General features: G+C 41.3%; 1 protein-coding gene across 1 annotated transcript in view; it reads left to right on the forward strand.

The window, feature by feature from the left end:
- Window positions 1-4217: 4217 nt before the first annotated feature.
- Window positions 4218-23401, forward strand: part of RYBP (RING1 and YY1 binding protein) — a 79325-nt gene continuing 60141 nt past the window's right edge. Inside the window, exons 1-2 of the mRNA XM_034998200.1 lie at window positions 4218-4348; window positions 5107-5232. Of these exons, the coding sequence (XP_034854091.1) occupies window positions 4317-4348; window positions 5107-5232 (158 nt within the window). The 5' untranslated portion in view covers window positions 4218-4316. The remainder of the gene's footprint in view (window positions 4349-5106; window positions 5233-23401) is intronic.

Below are 23401 nucleotides of genomic sequence, written 5' to 3' on the forward strand. Positions count from 1 at the left end.
ATTTATTTATTACATCAAGAATGATGAAACAGAAAAAGCAAGAGTATTTGAAGGGGTCTGGCACTATTTCTATATGAGTATTATGTCTTTAACTCAAGATATGAATATCAAATTCTTTTTTGCATTGGTCTAGTGCACGAACCTGATGCTCTTACTCAACTATAAGTCAGAACATTTTGAAAGCCAAAAAGTTAATAAATCTAGAAATCTGGGGAAAAAAAAGGGGGGGGGGAGATGAGGGGGCATTAAATTATCCAACCTTCCAAGAAAAGAAAAAAGTTGGAAGGACATGATCTCATTATTAAAAAAATACTCTTTCCCAAGAATCAATTGTTGGTAATTTACTTGGATGTAGGAAAGTATTCATACATTTACCATTAGTTTTCTCATTTCCTCTCACTGCAGACCGGTGAAAACCTCACACCGAATTGCAGTTTGGGACTCAGACCAGAAGGTGAAACATGGGTGGAGTGACTTAAACCATGAAGTATTTGGAGAAAGGCTTGTTTTCTCTCACTTGTTTATAATAGCTTTACGGGGGTATTCCTAAGGTTCAAAGTCCTTCTCTTAGTGAGTATGTAGGTTTTCTGTCTAGGAATAGCACTTGCAAATTTAAAGGCAGGACACAGCAGAGTTGATAACATTCCAGACCCTTCTTTGGCGGGGATCAGTAATTTTTGCTTCTTTCTTGAGCAAATGAAGGGAAGCCCGCTGGAGCTTCCCTCCTGCTCTGTCAGGCCAATTTAAAGGTCCTTCACTACCTCCCCCTCCAGGGGTCTGCTTTCTCTCAGCATCTCATTTATTAAGGCAGACCACAAACAGTCTCAGGTAGACAAATATTCTTGGTAAACCCATCAGTGGCTTCCATGGCACTCAGGATAAAGACCCCACTCCTTCAATGCATGCTTACAAGGCACTCTTCAGTGCACTTACATAGAATAGTGGGAAGGGAAAAAAAAAAAAAAACATAAAGAGAAAAAAATCCTTGCTGTTACGGAACTTATATTCTGTTGGGCAAAGATCTGCTAAGCAAGATAAGTAAACTAACTACATGGTATGTAGATGGTGATAAGTGCTAAGGAGAAGAAAGTGGTCAAGAGGGGAAAAAGTAAAGTAGTTAAGGGGGACAGAAGTAGTTAAGGTATCAGGTTATGGGTTGATGTGCGATATGTTTAGATAGGGCGCCCAGGAAAAACCTCACTGAGAATGTGACTTTTGAATAAAGACCTGAAGGAAATGAGGCAGCTAAGAAGGTGGTTATCTAGGGAAAGAGCATTCCAGGTAAACAGAAGAGCAGGTGCAAAGGCCCTGAGGTGGGAGCATGCATGTTCCAGGAACAGCAAAAGAAGCCAGTGTGACTGAAGTAGAGTGAATGATGGGAAGGGAGGCAGAAGGTGGTCTTTTAATCTGTCTTGTGTATCTGTGGAATCATTTACTTCAGACACTTATTGGGGAGTGCTTCTAACCAGCATCTACTCTAAAGACCATGGATTTCAGATAATTTTTAAAGTAGTAGAACACTTCCTTCAAATGAAACTTGAAATGGAAGTTCAAAATAGGAAAAAGAAAAGCAGGGGAGGGGCTGTCTGTCAAATCCCACTCATCCCTAGTAGACCCCACAGTGGTTCAAGGCAACACCATGGAGGAAGATTTGTCTCCCACACAGCTCAGGTGCAAACCATCACTCTAGAATGATAGTGTGATATTCTGCCTAAAGCCATGATAGCACACTGCTCCAGAAGTAGTCTTGTCTGGCTCCTATACCAGAAAGTCAACCAAGGCGACTTTCAGTAGATACTTACCTCCAACAAGGGAACGAAATTAGAGCCTCTACAGTTACAACCACATGGTGATGTGTGGGTCTGATATGTTCCTAGAAATGAGTTCTCTATTCTAGAACTTCTTTTTTCTTAAAAACATTTTTAAAAACTTTTTTTCTTTAAAGGTGAAACAGGTCAAAGAATAAAAAAAAATGCACTAAAAAAGTTCGTCTCTTAGGGATAACTGTATTACCGTGTATTGCAATGGAATTCCACATACGTGAGCAAATAAAAAGGAACTACTGATAATAGGCAACAAGGTGGAAGAATATCACAAATACGAAGTTGAGCAGACACACGAATGCATACCGTATGACCCATGTATATGACACTCAAACAGGCAAAACTTATCTTTGGTGACAGAAGTTGGAATAGAGGTTACCTGTGGGGAGGGGAGTTACTGGGAGGATGAAAATTTCTATATCTTGATCTGGATGGTGGATACAAAGGTGTAGTAGGTATCTATAAAAATTCATGGAGTTGAAAAATGATTTGTGCATTTTATTCCATGTACATAATTAAGTCAGTCTCCTTTCCACTATCTGTTGCTCCCAGCTACCCAGTTCCCCTACCCAGAGGCCACTCCTCCAGGGATTTTTTAATGCCCCTTTTCTTTCAGTACCTTCATACCAGGGGTGGAGTCCTGGGAGGAAGCCAGGCAGACGGCAGAGGCCAAGGCTGTGGGCACTGGGCCATGGCTTGTGTGCATGCCCCTTGGCTTTCTCTGGCCCCTTTGCCCCTCTGCCTCCCTCCTCTTCCTCCTTTTCTCCCTCCCTTCCTTAGAAGACAAGGGGGGAAGCCAGGGAGGCCCGGGAGGTTGCTGACCCTTGCTAAATAATGCTGTCCCTCCTGGCTCTCCAGGGTGTGCCTGCCTGCAAAGGACAGCATGTGCTGATCAAGCTTATCATTGACACATTCATTCCCTCCCTCTTTTATTCTCTCCCTTCTGTTCCCGGTTCCCTGGAATGATCCTAGGACTTCCTGCTCCTTGGGCATTCAGTCCCAGCAAGCTTCCCTGGTCTCGTGCCTTGGTATGTTTCCCTTCCAAGGGGCAGTCCTGCTAACCCACTCTGTGTTTGCATATAAACATATCTCAGTAGATGCTGCGGGCCTGTCTTATCTTCCCTCCACACCCCTATCCCCACCTCCCAACTTCTAGCATCATTCTTTGACCAATTCCCTACCCCCACCCAGAGCTTCCGCCCAGCCACGGCTTTTATCTAATCATCTAGGGTCCTGACTCCCTGAGGGCAAAGGGGCCTGAGTCACGTTCAAGACAATTTGACAAGCATTCTTGAAGCTGGGCAGAAAGTAAAGGGTACTACCTGTTCCTCGCCTTCAAGAATCTTCTAAAGCGGGAGAAACAGTGCTCAACCCAGATCCAGTTATAATAGTTCTTAACCCAATACTTTGTATTGGTCCTTCCTCAGTGCCAGGCACTGACTTGCGTTGCTTTTCGTGCATTACATCTCTGAATTTTCCGAACAACCCTAGGAGGAGGGTTGTTAGCCTCACCTTGCAGATGAAGGAGCTGAGGCACAAGGTTAGACTGCTGGCACGTGGCCGCCAGGATTTGAACAGCAACTTCCCTAGGGAAACGCCCTATTTAGGCTCTGGCCAGGGAGGGTGGGGGTCTCAAGCGGGAGTTGGCGTCCCCGAGTGTCGAGTGTCGGGCTTTGGGGAACCTTTAGTTGTGCCACACCCTTTCAGCACAGTTCTCTCCTGCGTCAGGGGCCTGGGAGGGGGCTTAGGACTGGAGTAGCTGCAGGAGGCCGGGACTTTAGGAGAGGTAGATACAAAGCTCCGCGTGGCAGAGGAGCAGAAGAAAGCAGGGGAACCCGACCCAAAAGAAAAGGGCCCTGCCGGCTCCCGGAGCACTACAAGCCTCGAGGCGTTGCAAGCGGCGCGGCAGTTGCAAGCCCCAGTGGCGCGCGCAAACTGCGCGGAACTACTTCCCCGGGGCGGCTTCGGGGCCCGGCTCCCCGCGACAGCCCCTTAAGGCGGGCGCGCTGGGTCCGAAGCCCATCGCCCCTTCCCGGGCGCGGCCACGTGCACCCCGCCGGGCTCGCACGCTCCGCCGCGCCGGGCCGCCAGGCCACCGGCAGGCACGCGCGCCCCCAGCGCGCACACACTCCCGGGCACGCACACCGACGGCCCGGCCCACGTCCGCCACGCCCCGCCCTCCCCCGCGCCCCGCCCCCGCCCTCGCGGCGCCGGCCGCCGTCCTCCCATTGGCCACACGGCGCGTGACGCGCGGCGCCCGGCCCCGCCCCTCGTCAGTCACTCGGCGGAGGCGGCGCTGGAGGGGACTAGTCTCGTCCGGAGACTGGCAGCGGCGGCGGCGGCGGCGGCCGGAGCTCGAGCCCCAGCGGCTGAGGGCGGGCGGGCGGGCGCGGGGGTGGGAGGGGGGCCGGTCCGCGACGACTCCCCGGACGGCGTTTCTCCTCCGAGCGGCGCCGGTTTCGGCTTTGGGGGGGGCGGGGGTACAGCCCATCCATGACCATGGGCGACAAGAAGAGCCCGACCAGGTACCTGCTCGGAGCTGAGGGGGCGGAAGGGGAGGGAGGGCTGGGGGCGGGCGGGGACCGACGACGACTAGGCCCCGGAGCCACCCGGGGCGGGGGGGAGGCGCTGCTAAGATGGAGATCCGGGGGCGGGGGGAGGCGGCGGCGGCGGCGGGCGGTGGCGGCGGCGGCGGCGGGAGGCGGTGTCGCTCCCGCTCGGGGCCGGCGGCCGTGCGCGCCGCAGCCATGGCGGCTCCTCCTCAGCCGCCCTCCGCCGCCGCCGCCGCCGCCACTCCTCCCAGACAAAGGGAGATTTAACCAGGTGGGGAGGGAGGGAGGGAGGGCGCTAGCATGGGAGGGGAGAGGGAAGGAGCCGGCCCACTCCCCGCCGCCGGCCTCGGGCTGCCCCTGCGCGCCCCCTCCAGATCCGGCCCGCGGCTCCCCTGCCGGCCCCCCCAGCCCCACGCTCAAGTCCACAAGTCCGCCCGCTTCCTGCGCCCGCCGCGGCCCTTCCCGGGGCGCCGCCGCCGCCTGCTGTGCGAGGCAGCACGGCCCGGGCCCGGAGGTTGCAGGGTGTCGGTGGGGGCGCCCCGTGCCCTCCCCGGGTCCCTGTTTCGGTCCTCGAAAAGGGTGGGTGGGTGGTCGCCCGAGCGAAGTTTCCAGCCCTGGATTCCTGCGAAATTGGCGACGGCTCACCAGCGCCTGTGTTTTGCTGTTTCTCCCCCGTTTTCCTGCTCCCTGTCTCTTCCCTCCCCTTTCCCCCACTCCTCACTCCTCCGAAGGCCAAAAAGACAAGCGAAACCTGCCGCAGACGAAGGCTTTTGGGATTGTAGCGTCTGCACCTTCAGAAACAGCGCTGAAGCCTTTAAATGCAGCATCTGCGATGTGAGGAAAGGCACCTCCACCAGGTACTTGAAGATCTGTGTTAGCTTTTGTTGAAGGACTTTTTTTTTTTTTTTTTTTTTTAAGGTGGGGGAGAGGGTGGAGAGCTATACTTTCTGCCCTCTTTCCAACTTGTTGATTATGGCTTTTTTGCATTTGGGGGGTGGGTGATGTGTGGTTTTGGTTGTGTGTATTTATTTCGTGTTGGGTGCAAAGCGTCCTATCCACTGAATGATTTATGGGAGGGAATTTTTCCAGGTTTTCGTCTTATTTCAAACAGGCTGGATTTATTTGACATTTGTATCCATTGGCTTATTGGTATTGGCTCAAAAAGAGAGGAAGCATTGTTTTTGCTATGGATTGTAGGACTTTAGACCTTTTATTTTTGCCATGTGTAGAATGTTTTTAATTTGCCTGTCCTATTTTTTTCTTCTCTGAGCGATTTAGTGGTGGATGTACAGTTATGCTGGTTGTTGTGCTTTTCCTGTCTTGAACTGCAAATGTCTGTTATTTTCTTGCACTAGAAAATAAATGTTGGGGTTTGATAAAGCGCATTTTTTTGGAAAGCTGAGCTGTCAATTTGTGTTTTTTCTGATTAGCTTATGCAGAGTGGTGATGGAGGACGATTTTGCAAAATGGTGAAATGAATAGACTGTATTGAAGTTTTTTTGTGTTTAAAGCCTTATTACAATGAAAAGAATGTTGAAAGAATTCCTTTTCACTTTTGTGAAGGTAGTAAATCGCATCTGGTATCAAAACAAATGGGACTACTCCACATTTAACGTTGGGATATATTTGGATAAAATGTCGAAGCTGATTTTGTAGCCTTCTGGTCATCTTTTAAACTGAATCTGGAATTTGTGTCAGTGATGTTAGAGTTTGAAGTTAAGCTATTCTTGATGTCATTTCATGGGAAGGCATTGGGGTATATGTGTGTGAAAGCTGGGAGGAGTGAGTTCCTAGTGGGTCCTTGAAGACTTAAGTTGATTGCCAGAAGTCTCATTTCATCAGGTACTTGTTTTTGAATTGGTGGTGTTCCAATATGATTGTGTAGTAGTACTCTATAGTTCTAACTGGATGTTATTTTTTTTACTAAATGTGTCCTGTTAGGGTTTCATTGCTTTATTTATACCCGGGATTACCTAGAATATTGGGTAACTTAAAGAATATTATTCTAGGATGAATTGGTCCAATTACTCGTGGAGCATTTCTGGGACTTTCACTAACTCTTTAAATAAAGAGTGCTTTGAATTAAAGTACTCAAGAACTAAAAATATTTCTCCAGAAGTTTTTACAGCAAATTCATGTCAATTTTTGTATTACCATAGAACAGATTTAGTTAAAATAAAAAACACTTATTGGGAGCTTAATAGATTTTGTTTTGCTCTGTGAAACAGGGAATTCCATCAAATGGCATGAAAGTTTAGAAATGTATTTGTTATTTAAAGTAATAGTGATTATATTTTATTTATGAGTAATGTTTTTTTACACGTAGAATCCCTCAGAGGCCAAGCCTCTTTATTGTGGTTTTGCTTTGAGTGTTACCGTAGATGACGTTTAAGTAAATGACTAGGAAACTCCTAAGAACTTGAGAACTTTACTGGTGAAGAGCAAAACCAAATTCAAGTTTACATCTGATGTATTGCTGGGAATAATCTTATAATGAAATGCATTTCAGTTTCTACGTGTATTTAAAAAAAAATCTGACTTATCAACTTTTTGGAAGCATGTGGGAGTTTTTTTTTTTTTTAAAGCTATGGAAATATTTAAAGTTTTTTCAGAGTTACAGATGATGACAGTGAAATTCAGTTTTTTAACAAATACATTAAATTACTGAAGACGAAATATTTTAGAGTCTGTTCAGGAACAGGATAGTTACCTCTTTAAGGGTTTTCGTTTAATTTTTGGAGGACTTAAACTCTTACAAAGTCATGATATCTTTACATGGCCTGTTTGTTTTCATCTTGGTTATTGTCAGTGTTTTGGTGTTTGATATCTATTATTGAAGTCGTCATTAATTAGAAAGCAAACAACGTTTTGGCTTTCTTAGACTGTGAATGTGTTTCATGCGGAAAGGCGAATTTCAGAGGTCTTCATCCAGGCATTATCAGGTGTAGAAACTGTTGGTTAATTTCTCTGCCATACTAGCTACTGCTGTGTGATTTTCCTGGGTCTTTTTCTTGTAATTTTTTGGTACCTCAGAGATTTAATATTTTTTGCCTTGCATAGTTTTAATCAGATCTGGTATTGATGACAGTACAAAACTTGTTGGGTTTTGGATGCTGAGTAATAGGCAAAAATGTGTGATTTTAGAATAACTTTTAAAAATGATAAAAGGGCTTCGTTAACCTGTTAACTGGTATAGAAATTGGGTTTTATTGCTCTGAGCTGGTGCTTCGTATTTGTATTATAACAACAGCCTAGCTGGTGGCCTAGCCAGTGGTCATTTTGGAGTTTGTTCATCATTTTTGTCTTTGTTGCCATCATCTACCAAGTCAACCAAGGAAGTCAGGTTTTAATTAGTAGTAAGTCCAGTAGGACACAGAACTGTATTTATCCTTTGAGGATAGAATTGGTGTCACTTAATTTGATGAGAATAATAACATCCAAAGAACATTTATTAAATTCCTAGGATGTGAAAGATACTGGTCAAGACATTGGCAAGGGGTGGGGTTGGGGATTGATTAGACATGTACGACAAGGATGAGCAGAATCCAAGTGATAAAGGCTCTAAGAGAGGTATAAATAAAGTGCTGTATGGGAGATTGGAGCAGTCTGGCTTGGGGAATCAATTAGGATGCCTCCTCCTCCTCCTCCCCATTTCTTCTAAAAAGGGAATTGATTTCTACAGAATCACCTGCCAACTTTTCATTGTTATTGCCATGTGTACTTTATATGTTGAATTCTGCAGGTAGATTCATGAAAGTGATTCATAAGATCTTTTTTTTCTTATTGGAGCAGCATAGAGCAGAATGGAAGGGGGTCAGATGCTCCTAAGGAACATGTTAAGGGAAGGAGGAGGAAATACTTAATAGGCTACTTGGAGGTTCAGGGGGCAATAGAGATCTATATTGGATGTGTCAATTATATGGAGGGTTTCTTTGGGTCTTAGATACACTTCCTTTTTCTAACTATAGCATCCCACTCTGTACCCCTTGCTGGTGATTATTTTATAGTTTTATTGAGGTATGATTTACATACTATAGAATTCACTAATTGTAAGTGCACGATGCATTGAATTTTAGTTATTTTAAAGACTTGTGCAACCATCACCACAAAACCAGTTTTAGAAGATTTCCATCACATCATAGGTTTTCTCCTGTCTGTTCTGTGATACAACTTAAGAGCATGGACGGGTCACCTGCAGCCGGGAAGGTTGCCTCCTCACCAGGCTGAGAGAACTCTGCCCTAAGCCTTTCAACATAGGAAATAAAGGAGTGTGTATATGAGGTGGCTCTGGGTGGGGAGGAAACACGATCTCTTTCCTAGGTGATAAATAGGGATAGATAAAGTAGGATTTCCCAGCCTACTTTGCCAGTCTCTTGAAAGATGATACTATTAGCTTTTAGAAGGAAAAATCCCTGCAAATTAACAAATTTACTTAACCATTTTGTTAAGTTTAAGTTCTTGAGTGTTGAGAGTAACTTCCTAGACTCGGTGGTAAATTAAATATACTTTGCTTCGGTCTTGCTGCTTCTCTGAATCTAATAATGTCTTTGTTGGACATAAACACACTCTGCAGCTCTAGCTGATTAGTGGTTCTTTGATCATAGTGCTGCATTTTGACCTTCAGCATTGCTTAAATGACACTTGAAAATTGGTCAATTTTTCCTTTGGGTAATTACCATAGATTTAGAACTTTTCTAGTCTTCAGTGCCAGATTTTATCCTGATACTGGATTCAAATCATGTTTATTGAACTACCATCCCTCTGAAAAGTGTACTGTTTTTTAGAGCTCTTGCAGACAGTAGAAGTGAGGAATTTCCTGATGTGTAATAAGATTGTCACTTAAAAAAAAAAGTTGGTACTCAGCATATTGAATTAGAAGTTGGTACTCCATTTTGTTGGTAAAACGTTTCCCTTGTCCCAGAACTCATTTTTTGAAGTTGTAAATTTGGACATTTTCTCTCCTTAAATTCAGATAGCCGAACAACTCAGTATCCCTTGAATAGTCATGAAGTACTTTAGAAGTTTTAGGGGAAAACGGTATGTGAAAGTTCTGATCTTGCTTCAAAAGTGCATTGCCCTGAGGTAATTTTCAGGTAGGAAAACTCCCAGAAAGCAGGGGTGGGGTGTACCTAACCTAGAGTAGAGCCAGGCCTCTTCCCTATGGTTTCTGATCATCCACCACAGTGGTTTTGCTCCTTAGGTCACATAGGTTTTACTGTAGTGTTTGTCTTTCATAACATTTCTCCATAAAATACATGGAAAAATTACCTGTCTTCTGAACCATCAAACCTTACCAAACCTTTTGGCCTCAAAGCTGGTAGAGTTTTAAAGATCACTCTTACCCAGAAGCAGTGATAATTTATTTTGTATTTGCTGTTACTTTGGACTTACTGATTTATTGGTACTGACTTGATCTTATGTATACTTGGTGACCTTAAAGTAAATTACCTGGGCAGTTGTGGTTATTTGACAAGTTTTTATTGAGCACACAGCCAAATGGGCTCTGGGTGTACAGTGGTGGAAAGACAGACAAGGTCCTTGTTCTCATGAAATTTGAAATACTATGGACAAGAAGAGAAAATAGCAGGTAAACGGAAAAATAAAATAATTTCGGCCAGTGGCAAGTGTTTTGAGAAATTAGAGCAGAATATGGAACTATAGAATGATGAGAACTGGGGGAGTGATGAGAATCACTTTCTAGACAGTGTTGAGGTACACATTTGCCTTGTTGGGCAGCACGCATGCTCCTTTCTTTTGGAGCAAGGGATAATTCTGTACGTGTAGCCTCTGCCATTTATTTAGCTCATTGGGTTGGGGGCAATTTAGAGTTGGAATCTTTGTGTTCAGGCTACTCAACTTTTCCTTAGTTGCATGCCATATACTGAGGCCAGGCCAGCTAACTTGTCAGTGTGTCTTGTTAGTTACTGGGATGGGAGGTTTGAATGGATTACTCATGTGGCATACATTTATCCTGTGCTTCTGTCAATGCTGAAGAAATTCCAAGATTAATAAAAACTTGGTAAACGGCAGCTACTTGAGGAAGTTGCAGCACTAACTCAGTTCACTGGAACTTTAGGTAATAGTGGATCTCTAAATGTCTCCTTTTGCAGTTTGAACTAAAACATTCTAGTCTTTCTGGCTCTCATTTTCTGTTTGGATCTGTCACCAGGGCCTTTTTTGTTTGTGGCATCTTCCTTTATCCTCTCCGTCAGGAATGTTCCCTCCCTCTTTTTTTAGGTAAGGAGTTTTTTTGTTTAAGGTTTATTTTATTATTTTAAAGATTTTTATTTATTTTGAGAGAGAGAATCTCAAGTAGACTCTGCACTGAGCAGGGAGCCAGACTCAGAGCTCCATTCCAAGACCCTGAGATCATGACCTGAGCCGAAGTCAAGAGTTGGATGCTTAACCCACTGAGCCACCCAGGCGCCCCTCTAAGTAAACTTTTTGAACTGTAGCATACATATAGAGAAGTGCACAAATTATAATTAAAAGGCTTGAGGAATCTTCACAAGGTGAACACACCATGTAACTTGCACCCAGATTAAGAAACAGAATACCAGGACCCCAGAGTCCATTGTACACTCTTGACAGTCACTTCAGCCACTGTCCTGACTTCTAGCGCTGGGGAGGAGTTCTGCATGTTCCTGAATTTGGTGTAAGTGGAGTCATACAGTTGGGTGCACTCCTATGTCTGGCTTCTTGAGATTCATCCATGTTAGTGTGTGTGGTTCTTGTTTATTTTCCCAGTGCTGCTGTTTTATCCTGAGTATCTTAGAGCTCAACTCTGCATGTAGACCCTTCCACATTCTAGAGATAGGATTTCTCTTTGATAGCTTATTATTATCTACATACTTTAACACAGCTGTCTTCTTTCATCTGTAGTGTGAATTCACACATCATTAGGTGTAAGGATAAAACCTGGTGTGTGGAACTTTCTACAGTACATAAATGGAGTAAGCTTTTGCCTCTCATCAGTTGTAGTGTTTATCAGTCATTTATATTTCAAGTCATTGGTTAAGTAAACCGAAAATTCCTGCATTCAGGGAACCTAACAAATGTTGAAAAGGTGAGTCAATAAAAAGATCTTCAGTGTTGTGAAGCGCCCAGTGATGGTAGGCATGGAATGAATGACTACATGGTGGAGATAGTTGGTCTGTGTGGGTACATTGGGGAAGGCCTTACTGAATCTGGGATTTAAATGAGGCCTTTATGATTCTTAGGTGTAGAGTTTGTTGTACAGGCTGATACAAGTTAGTTGTTTGCTCCCTCCTACATCCTTTTCAGCTCTTCCCTCACTTCAGATGTCATCCACACCTTTCCACTTCTCCCCACAGGCTGGTAATTCACATTTACTATATAATAACCATCCGTCACCACCCTTACGCATGCATGCTCGCTCATGGCAATCAAATCCACCTGGTTTTGGGGCCTTTCCACTTGGTCCACTTAAATTATCTCCTAGTTCTTATTGCCTTTAAGGTAAAGTCCAAATGCTGAGCATCACAAGGGGCTTCTGATTTAGTCCTTTCGTATTCCTTTAGGATTTCTGGAGGCCGACTGCCACCATACCTCATCTGCCCTCCACATATACCATGTGTGTGTTTCCTGCCAAACTGCTTGTTTCCCAAGCATGGACCATGATACCTCATTTCTATACCTTCACACCTTCTGTTCCTCTGGATTTCCTCTGAAATGCTTTCCCTTCCTTCTGTGTCCTGCCTCCTATTTGTCCTTCTGGATGTCTCAGGAACCCTTTTCATCCCTCCAATCAGGTGTACCTCATCGTAACACTTGAATTGGATTTTTATTTGATTGCCTCACCCTCCAAATCGTGTATAACTTATTGTAACACGAACAGAATTTTTATTTGATCACCTGTTAGGTTTTACCTTTTTTGAGGGCAGGACCTTTCTCTCTCTCTCTCTCTCTCTCTTTTTTTTTTTTTTAAACTAATTTGAGAGAGGGAGGGAGGGAGGGTGGGGACAGAGGGAGAGAGAGAATCTTAAGCAGTCTCCATGCACAGCATCAGAGCCCAATGTGGGGCTCCATCTGATGACCCTGAGATCACGACCTGAACGGAAACCAAGAGTCTGACACTTAACTGATTGGAGCCACCCAGGTGCCCCCTAAGGGCAGGACCTTCTTCGCAGCTTAAAAATCTAGAACAGTGCCTGGCACTTGACAAGGGGTTCAGTAAATGTATAAAGAATAGATGAAAACTAGGGAGTTTCAGTTGGAATCCCCTTTAAAACGGTTCCAGTTTAAAAGTTTTATCTGATAAATATGCTTTCATAGTAGGGCTTGAATCGTGTGTGTAATGTTACTGGTTTAGGGGGAAGCTGTCTTTATTAAGTGTGTCCTTAACAGTAGTATTCCTGTTTTTCTGGTTTTGTTTTTCTAAACGTGTGCTGGAAATTAAACACAGAGCTTGAGCCTTGGACGCTGTAGGCAGTGCATTTAAAGTACTTCCTGGAGTGGTTTGGAGCTTCAGAGCATTAGCACATTTACCTAAATAATAACTGATAAGTCCTAATCCTTTTTGGTTGCCCATTTGGTTATTTAAGCAGCCAGAAGTCATAAAAGTCTGATAATAAAGCGAAAGATCATTTTGTGCAAAATCAATTTTAAGGAACTAGATGGGTGTGCATGTAAGCTGGCATCTAAAGGCAGTTTAAAAATGGGTACAGGGGCACCTGGGTGGCTCAGTCGTTAAGCGTCTGCCTTCAGCTCAGGTCATGATCCCAGGGTCCTGGGATCGAGCCCCACATGGGGCTCCATGCTCCGCAGGAGGCCTGCTTCTCCCTCTCTCACTCCCACTGCTTGTGTTCCCTCTCTCACTGTGTCTGTCTCTGTCAAATAAATAAATAAAAAAAAAATAAAATCTTAAAAAAAAATAAAATAAAATAAAAATAAAAATGGGTACAAAACGTGTTGGGTGTTGATGGAGATGTTATGCTGTCCGTTGTATAAGTTCTCTTGTGTTAATATATCTATAAGTTGGAAGTTATACGTGGAGTATATTCTTTTGAGTAATTTGGATTAATTACTTCTGTTAAATTGAAGTCTTGACTCAGTCACTTATTTAGCTTTAATTTCAGTTCCATGCAGTGATTGACTGTTGCGTCAAAGAAGAATTTTCAGTAAAGACAATACAAGTAAACTGCAGTGTTAGTCAGAAATCATGAATAGTTGAAATCACAAGGTAAACAGGTGAAATTTTAATTTTTCAACAGGATTAGATACTACTGCTCTCCCCTCCCGATGTCAATTTAGAAAAACTATTTAAGTGATCCTTTGAGAAAAGAAACTGGTGGAGGGGGTATGTAAAAAAAAACAAAAACAAAAAATCTTACTTAAAACTTTAAGAGCATTAGCAATACATTTTAAGATGAAGTGGACTTTGGGAGGGACAGGAAATTAAAGGTGATGTAGGATGCCAATTTTATCAGCCTGTACTGGATCTTAAAACCTATTGAGTATATGGTAGTTAGTCATGGAGAAAACAAACCTGGTGACTGCTTTCTAAGAAGAGATCAGATTTCATATGTAGGTTATAAGGTTTATGTACTGTTCATTCTTTTACAGAACTAAAAGTTAATATCTTAAGTCTGTCAGAATGTTCAAGGTTTCAAGAAATAAGAATTCAGCTCAAACTACCTTCAGTCAAAACAAAACTGTTGTCTTGGGGCACCTGGGTGGCTCAGTTGGTTAAGTGTCTGCCTTCTGCTCAGATCACGATCTTGGGGTCCTGGGATTGAGCCCCACGTTGGGCTCCCTGCCCAGAAGGGAGTCAGTTTGTCCTTGTCCTTCTGCCGCCCCGCCCCCCCTCTTGCTTTTCACACGCTTGCTTGCTCTCTCAAGTAAATAAAATATTAAAAAAAAATTTTTTTTTTTTTTGCTATCTTACATAATAGAAGAATACCATTTAAACTCAAAATAAGCTGCAGGAATCAGGACCCCTGTTACTTGCCCAATTCCTGGACCATTCTTTGTTGCCTGGGGGTTGGGACAGGTAGATTGGCCAAGCCTAACATATCTGCAGAGTCTTACTTGGCGGGAAATGGGACACTTACCCAGGTGGATAGGAAATAGCTACCATAGTAACACACCTTTGTAACTGGGTTAATACTCATATATTCACTTTGAATTTCAAACTTCAATAAACATGAAGGCTGGAACTGTTTATCTGGTACTACCCCAGCATCTTGTAAATTTTTATCATACAGATAAAGGAAAGAGATTTATCAGTGCATTGGTAAAATTTAAAATAACTGAGGTGTTATAGGTTATTTTCCTGTATCATTACATATAGTCATGATTCTCCTTTATTTTAGTTGTCAGGGTGGTAATACGTGCTTATCATAAGAAGTTTGGGGACAAAACAAAAACATAAAGGTCACTTTTATTCTGCCATGCAGAATTATTTTTATTTGTTGACCAATTTATTTATTTATTCCCTGGACTGCAAATATTTAAGTAACTGTAGTTTTCCAGGTGCTGTTTAATATGCTAGTTCATTGAATTTTCCAAGTGTTGTAGGAGTGGGAATATCAGGCAGTGTGTGATACAAAACAAATTGAGTCTCTGATTTGAAAGACATGCATTCTGACCTGTTGGTTTTATATGGTTCATTTTGGGTTTTTCTTCTAAGGGAAATTTTTTGTGAACACTTCATGGTTTTTAGGATTCCTTTTTGTAGGAAATAAAGCTCACATCCAGTTTCCAGTTTTCTTTTGGGTTGTTTTAATTTGGGGGAGAATGAAAATATGTCTTTGAATTCTTAATATCTGTGGCATGATTAACTTTGCCGAAGTCTTTCATGAAAAAAATAAGTATATAAGGCAATCCAGATGTAGTGTTTTTATATTAAATTTGTTTAGAATGGTGGTTCTCAAACTTTAGCCTGTATCAGAATCGCCTGGAACGCTTGTTGAAACACATTGCTTGATTGCCTGCTCTACCCCCCACCTTCTGGTTTTTTATTAAGTAGGTCTGGGTTAGAGCCTGTGAATTTGCATTCCTTAAAAGTTACTAGGTGATGTTAGTGCTGCTGGTGCTGGTCTAGGGAGCACACTTTTGAGAACTGTTAGTTGGATGACCTTAAATTCTAAAGAGAAGCAGCCATGTTTCTTAATGAAGCTGGAGATAGTTTTGATGTTTATTATGGGAAATTTATGTCTTGGCATTTCAAAGTGAAGTTAAGAGAAGTGATCCACATTCATGTTTTTAACCTAGAGCTGGCATTAGAGGTGATTTCTTAATAAATACATTGTGTGTAATATAAGAATATTTATAAATTGGGGGACCATATCAACTAAACTTTTATCTTTTTCACATTGTAAAATCAGATACTGTCTTGCCCTATTAATGTGAGTTGGATTTCAGATACATGTATTTTAAAAAGCTATTTCCTTGCAATATACGTTAGAACCAAGTTTTACAATCAGTAAACTAACGTTTCAATAAAAGAACTGCAGTTTGAGTCAGGAAACAAATGTATAACCTTCCCATTACTTCAATACAAAACAACATTTTTCGCAAATCAGTTTAAAGACTAAAAATTTTTTAGTGAGTCTAGGAAGAAGTGGACATTGTCACAGACCCTTGGTGGTGGTTGGGTAAGTTGCTTTACATTTTCTGAAGGCCAGTTGGTATCAGTTCCCTTAAAAATATTTGTACCTTGTGACCCAACAGTTCAACTTCTTAAGTGTTATCTGCATATAAAAATTTCTGTGTAAATATATTAGTTATTATTATAACAAAAAAGGACTGGCTGGCGATGAACTCACAAGTGTTGGTAGTGTGCTACATGAGGGGCAATCTTTCGCTAACACCAGAGGGGTCTCTGGCCCCAAAAGTGGAGTTTGATAGTAATTCTTAACAAAAAAAACCTACATAGAAATCAGCAGGGAATTGTTAAAAACCATGCAATAGTTATAAATATTTTGCAGCTCTTAAAAATGTTTTGAACTGTTTCTTTGGTGGGAATGTAAAATGATAAAACCGCTCTGGAAAATAGCTTGGCAGTTTCTTGCAAAATTAACCATATAATTACTGTATGACCTAGTAGTTGCATTCCTGGGCATTTATCCCAGAGAAATGGAAACTTAAGTTCACATAGAACTTGTTAACAAATGTTCATGGCAGCTTTATTTGTAATACCCTAAAACTGGAAATAACCCAAATGTCTTTCAGTAGGTGAGTGATACATCCATACTACATGGACTACTACTCAGCAATTAAGAAGGAACTAACTCTTGATACGTACAACAACTGGCATGGATTTCAAGGGCATGATGCTGAGTGAAAAAAGCCAATCTCTAAAGGTCACACACTGTAGGCGTCCATTAACATTTTTGTAATAAAGTTAGAACAGATTGGCAGTTGCCAAGGGTTAGGTTAGGGCTGATGGGGTGGGAGGGAGATGGGTGTGACTGTAAAGGGGTACTGAGAGGGAACGTTTTGTGTTGATTAAATCTAATCTTGATTGTGGTGGTGGTTACATGAATCTGTACATGTGATAAGGTGACACAGAATGGTACATACATGTTCCAGTGTCAGTTGCTTGGTTTTGATGTACTACAATCCAGAGAACGCAGCCCTATCTGGGAAACAGGGTACAAATTTTATGGGACCTCATACTATTTTTGCAACATCCTGTGAATCTGTAATTATTTCAAAATAAAATGTTAAGTTTTAGAATATGTAATAAAAGGGAATGTTCATAATATTAGGAAAAAACAAGTTTCAAAATGATGAAACAATATGATCCCACCTTAATATTTCATACCACCTAATTTAATATATATACCTGGAAGTAATGAGTGATCAAAATAGTCTGAGCAGTAGCATGATGGATTCTTTTGTGTGTATGCTTTTCTGTAATTTCTGTAGTGTAGCTGAGTTGGTATCACTTGTAGTTGGAAAAACCAATATTCATAATAAGTTCTAAAAATTTAATTCTAGAATATTGAAATTTAAATAACATTTTACATTGAGATTGTAAAGTTTTGTTTATATTGGTTACACTAATTTAGTATGTAAACAACTATTAGCTGATATTGGAGAATATATTTGTACTTTAAAACATGATCTGTTGGTAAATTTAAAGCTGTTTTGTGCTCGTGGTATTACAAATGTCCTGTATGATGTTCTAACTCAGTGCTGTCCAATATACGTATATACATAGCAAGCCACGTGAAGTTTTAAACTTCATTAGCCACAGTAAGAAAGTAAAAGGCAGGTGAAATTATTATTTTTAAAGATTTTATTTATGTATTTGTCAGAGAGAGAGAGAGAGCACAAGCAGGGGGAGCGGCAGGCAGAGCAGGCAGAGGGAGAAGCAGGCTTCCCGCTGAGCAGGGAGCCTGACTTGATCCCAAGACTCTGAATCATGACCTGAGCCAAAGGCAGACGCTTAACCAACTGAGCCACCCAGGTGCCCCTAGGTGAAATTATTTTTAAGAATTTGTTTAATCAATTGTATCCAAAATACTATCATTTTAGTATGTAATCAGTATAAAATTGCAGTGAGAAATTTTACATTCTTTTTATCATACTAGGTTTTCACGATCTGGTATGCATTTTACAAATTACAGCACAACTACAGTTCAGACTAGCCACCTTTCAAGTGCTCAGTAGCCACATGTGGCTACCATATTGGAGAGTAGTAGTTGTAGTTGAGAGCCAAGGCTTTGGTGTCAGACCTAAGTTTGAATAACACCAGCCCTGTCATTTGCTAACCTTGTGACCTTGGGCAGGTTACTTAACCTTGTGCTTTAGTGTTTCATTTGTGAATAGTAATTCTCCATAGGGGTATTACATGGATTGAGTGAGTGAATGTTAGTAGCAACTTGGCACAGGACCTAGCACAGAATACATCCTGAAAAATAATAAAGCTGTTGATGGATTGGATTGTATTGGATCGAATGACTAATTATTCTAAAGGCACAACTGATTTCTTAATATTACTAGGGAGAAATACATAAGTAGTATATGAGATAGTCTTTGTTTTTCAGAACTGAACTTTTGGCACCTAAATTTTAAATGATGATGGAATAAAGGGACAAATATTTGAGCACTCGTGTGATGTATTGCACAGGCACTTGAACATTTAAACTAAATCTTAAGAAGATGATATTCTCAAATACTATGTATTTGCATAGCACTTTACATTTACCGTACCAGTTTTTTGTCTGTTTTCCCAGTGTAACACTTAAAGCAACCTGAGATAGAGTTGTTATTCCAGCTTTCACAGTTGAGGAAGTTGAGACTCAGAAAAGTTAAGTAACTTAGTTGATTTCATACCCAGTTAGTAGAATAGAAGAAATAGAAAGGTGACATAATTAAATGGACAAATTAATATGGAACCAAAGTGTTCTAACTGCATTCTTTTAGTTCCTTCCCTTCCTCCTTCACTGTCTCAGGGGAGAACACTTTTCCAGGGCCATTTAAATTAAACAAGGGCAATAATATAATGTCCACTCTGTTTAGAATTCTGAGATTATTAGCTTAATCGTATCATCTATGATGTAGAAGGTTAACATAAGCCTATATAGGTTAGGCGATTTATTTTGCTTGTGCTGTTTCTCTTTGTAACATTGAGTTTTTCTCACTCTGTCTCTTGATGAAATATAAATATACTCAAGAAAATGGGCTGAGAATATGCAGTATAATACTGCTGTCTTAAAATCACCTTTGAAGTACTCTTTATCACTTGACTCATTCAGAAAATTACACAATTCTTTGAGAGAACATGGCATGCCACTGTTAAAATCAGTAGTTGTGGCAGCAGTGAGTTTGTGACTGACTCTCCCAAGGAAGTGGTGCCTGGGCAGAGTCTGATGGAGCACATATAATTAGGCGTTCGGTCTCTGTGTTCTAATATGCAGATTCTGCTTTCCACTGTATGCATTGCTGTCTTTATTTGTGGGGTCTTTTTCTCCAGTTAAGAAAATTGAGGGAGTCACAGGACATGTAATTTGTTGTTGAGTACTCTGGGACAAAATGTAGGACAGTGAACTCATCCTGACATGTACTTTTGGTGTGCATCATTGAAGTATTTATAAGAGGGGGGATTGCGTTTTGGTGCTCAAGACAGGAGTGATAATAGGGGGAGGTGGGTAGGTAGAGTGTTCTTTGCCCCTTGGTTTTCTCTCTGCCTCCCCCTTACCCCCCCCCCCCCCCCAGCTCAGCGTAATGTGCCTGACAATGCCTCTCTTCTTGTCTACCCAACCTGTAAATGTTGTACAAAGAACCCCTCAGAAATTCTATGTGAAGAACTCATTTCTGATCTTGGTGAGTCTTAGCAACATGAAATTCTGCAATTAGTATGTTTTTTTCCCCCTTTATTGAAGGGTTGGTGAGGATTGTGGAATGTGGCTATCCAGACTGACTGAAATGTGATGTAATTATGTTTCAAAGATTTCTGTTTTTTTCTCAGTGCTTAGGATGTCTTAAAAGTTTCACTGTACACAGTCTGTGCTTACTGCAATTATATTGTGAATAAAAGCTTTAAAAATATCACATTGGATGATGTTATATACGTACAAATATATATGCCGGGTTGGGATTTTAAACTGTGGGTTGCAGTTAATTGAAGTTCCCTGAAATTCACAGAACTGGGTGATTTCTTTGTCTCCACCAGTTATAAAATACTGTGATTTATGTCAGTTTTGGCAGTTTATAATGTAACAATGAAATGACTTAAATATCACGATGCCAAATTACTTGTCTAAAGTATATTGAAAATAATTTATTTGTAATGTTGCACTCCTCCACCCCTAAGATATGTCAGTTGATATTTATACATTTCAGAATCTCTGAATAGGAAGGCTTTATCTGTTACAACTTTTTGGCAAGAGTTTGTGTAGTTGAAATTTCCTTATTTACGGTTAATGTTTTTATTTTGAAATCCTTCATTTATGGACCTAAAAATCTTTGTCCCTCTCTTTCCCAGTCTAAGAAATTATTTATTTGTTAGAGAGAGAGCGCATGGGTGAGAGAGAGTGAGCCAGAGTACAAGCGGGCGGAGCTGCAGGCAGAGGGAGAAGCAGGCTCCCTGCTGATCAAGGAGCCTGATGCGGGATTCGATCCCAGGGTCCTGGGATCAAGCCCCACATCTGGCTCTTTCCTCAGCGGTAAGCCTGCTTCTCCTTCTCTCACTCCCCCTGCTTGTGTTCCCTCTCTCGCTGTGTCCCTCTCTGTCAAATAAATAAATAAATAAAAATCTTAAAAAAAAAAATTAAACTCATCGCAGACTGACCAAAACACTGGATTCAGTTACTCTCCTCTTATGGATCTTTAAGATAAGGGCTTTCTGTCAAAACACCTGGTGTGGAAGGTGTATTAACTACAGACCGGTGTACTGCAGTCCTAGGGGTATTCTTAGTCTTTGTGATTTAATTAAAAGACAGACTCCGGTGCTTTGCTTTCCTTTTCGTTTTTGGAAAGTTTGCATTACTGAAATAGTTAATACCGTGTCATGCACCAAGGCAAAGCTTGGTTCTAGTAGAACAGGTGTACATTTGCACTTTTTCATGCTTGGCATTTATTGAATAACCGTTATTGAGGAAGTAACTGGAACACAGATCTAGAAGGAGCTTCATTGGGTAACAGGAAGAAGAGTGGGACACACTTCATCAAAGGCTTCATCAGTAACCTGCACCCAACCTAATAATAATGCTGATAAGGGCCAACATTTAACAAACAGCAGGCACCATATTAAGCCTATTTCATGCATTGTCTCATTTAATCCTTTTAGGGGTATGCTGTATATCTCCATTTTACAGATAATGAAATGAGGCTTAGAGTTTACATTCCCAGCCCGAGTTTATATAGCACAGTTGCACTTGACTCGGATCTTTTCCAATTTCACATTCATATTGTTTCTAATAAGTTTTTTCTGAAAATGTCATTGACATATATACTGCCACCAGTCTACTGACATCACTTTAGACACCCAGCTATAGCAGTCAGATGTTAAATTCTGTTGCTTTATTCCTCCTGTATTTCTGTTGCTACCACCTTAATTAGGTCCTCATTATTTCATTTTTTAGTTCAGTGTGAACTTCATTAATTGCAAATCTCTACAGTACAGACCTGCACCTGGACTATTGCAGTAGCTTTGCTCAGCCAGGTGTTCGGCGATCTCTCTAGAAAACACATAGATCATGTAGCTTGTCTGCCTAGAATCCTTCGTTGCTGTCTGATTGCCCGAGGAGATATTGCCTTGTCTCTCTAGAGGACCTGCGAGGCCCAGCATGGTCTGGTTCTGTCCTACCTACCAGCTCATCTTTGCCACTTCTTACCATGCACCTTCTACTCAAACTTGTGTTCCCTCAGCATGTTCTCTCATGTCACTGTGTTGCCTGAAGACTTTTACCTCAGTGTTACTTGGTAAAATCCACCTTAAGACCCAGCTCATGTCATCTCTTTTGGGAAACCTCTTGATTCTTTTTTTCTGTGATCATTGAAGAACTTTGTGCATTTCATTTTGTAGTGGAATTTCTTGTTTACATTTTTGCTCCAAATTTAAATTTGAAGTCCACATGGGCAAGGGTAGTGCCACTGACACACTGTTAAATCTTCAGAGGCAGGGTCTTAATATGCTGCTGCTTTTGTACTCTTAGGTGTAACTTTTGAAGTGTAATCCATTCTCCCAATCTCTGATTTTAAAATAATGTCATATATCGATTAGCCTTTTCTGCAAAAGGGTATGTCCATTAAAATTTTTAAAAAAGGCACTTGGTGAGTGACTTGGAAATACTGCCAACATTTGTTTACTTCCTCTCTTTAGTTCCTAATTTTACTCTTTGCATAATCTTTTAACATTAAGTCCCTTTATTATCTCCCTTTCAAGTTCATACCTGCTCCTCTGGTCACAGCTAAGACAACAATGTATTGCAAAATAGAATTCTTCTGAACCAGTGTCTATTTTAAAAAGGTTCACCTTCTCAACTAAAAAATGCCTCTTACGTTCCATTTTGTTCTGTGCTTGCTGGCTTAAGGTTGTAGAAACCCCTATCTTGAAAGTTATAGAACAGTGACTAGAGTGGTCTAGATGCAATATGGCTTAAGGAGGAAAAGGATTAAAATTGACAAGATCATGAAGTCTATTTTTCTTAGAAATTTTACAGCTGAATAGGACTCAGAATGGCTGGAGTTCTCTTAGCAAGGGATTTTCAAGAGGTGGGCTGAAGAAGTTTTTGAACTATTAGTAATTTAGATACCGGTATTTTATCTATTATTTTTCAGGATTGAAGTCCTGGATGATCTTTCTCTTTCATTTGGTATTGTTTTATAAATGAAGCCTCTTAATTGTATATAAATATTTTCTCTTCCTTTTTTTTTTTTTTTTGGATTTTATTTGTTTGACAGAGAGAGAGAGAGAGCCTGTGGAATCGGGTGCACAAGCAGGGGGGAGCAGCAAGGGAGAGAGAGAAGCAGGCTCCCCGCCCAGCAGGGAGTCCAATGTGGGGCTCGATTCCAGGACCCTGGGATCATGACCTAAGCCAAAGGCAGATGCTTAACCAGCCGAGTCACCCAGGTGCCCCTGTATTTTCAGTATTTTCAAAACTCATTGATCTAATAATGAATTTCATGAAAGAAGATACATCTGATGAGTTGGAATGTTCTGGTAAATAAGAATTTGTGACATCTTAAATTAATCTGGTAGCTGTTAATAAGCATTTAATTAATGGAACACAAACTTTGAGAATATGAAAATAGAGACTAATGCTGAACTGCAAAGTTGGCTTCTAGAGATGTTACATGCAAACTTAAAAAATCCATACCTAGTTTTTAAAACATTTGCAAACAGGAAATATCCTATGCAAACATGAATAAATTTAGTACACAGCAACCATGTTGATCCCTAACTGGGGAACTTCTGCTAAATTTAGTGTTGGGCTTAATTCTATTAGTTAAACCAGCTAATGGTAACTTGATGAATCATTGTGATCCTCTTGTGGTTTTGAAAGGTGTATTTTCAGAATTAATTTTATTCATAACATGCTCAGAAAATTG

This window comes from Mirounga leonina, unplaced genomic scaffold (genome assembly GCF_011800145.1).
Source record: "Mirounga leonina isolate KUSES-001 unplaced genomic scaffold, KU_Mleo_1.0 Mir_94, whole genome shotgun sequence".
In the NCBI taxonomy this organism is placed as follows: Eukaryota; Metazoa; Chordata; class Mammalia; order Carnivora; family Phocidae; genus Mirounga; species Mirounga leonina.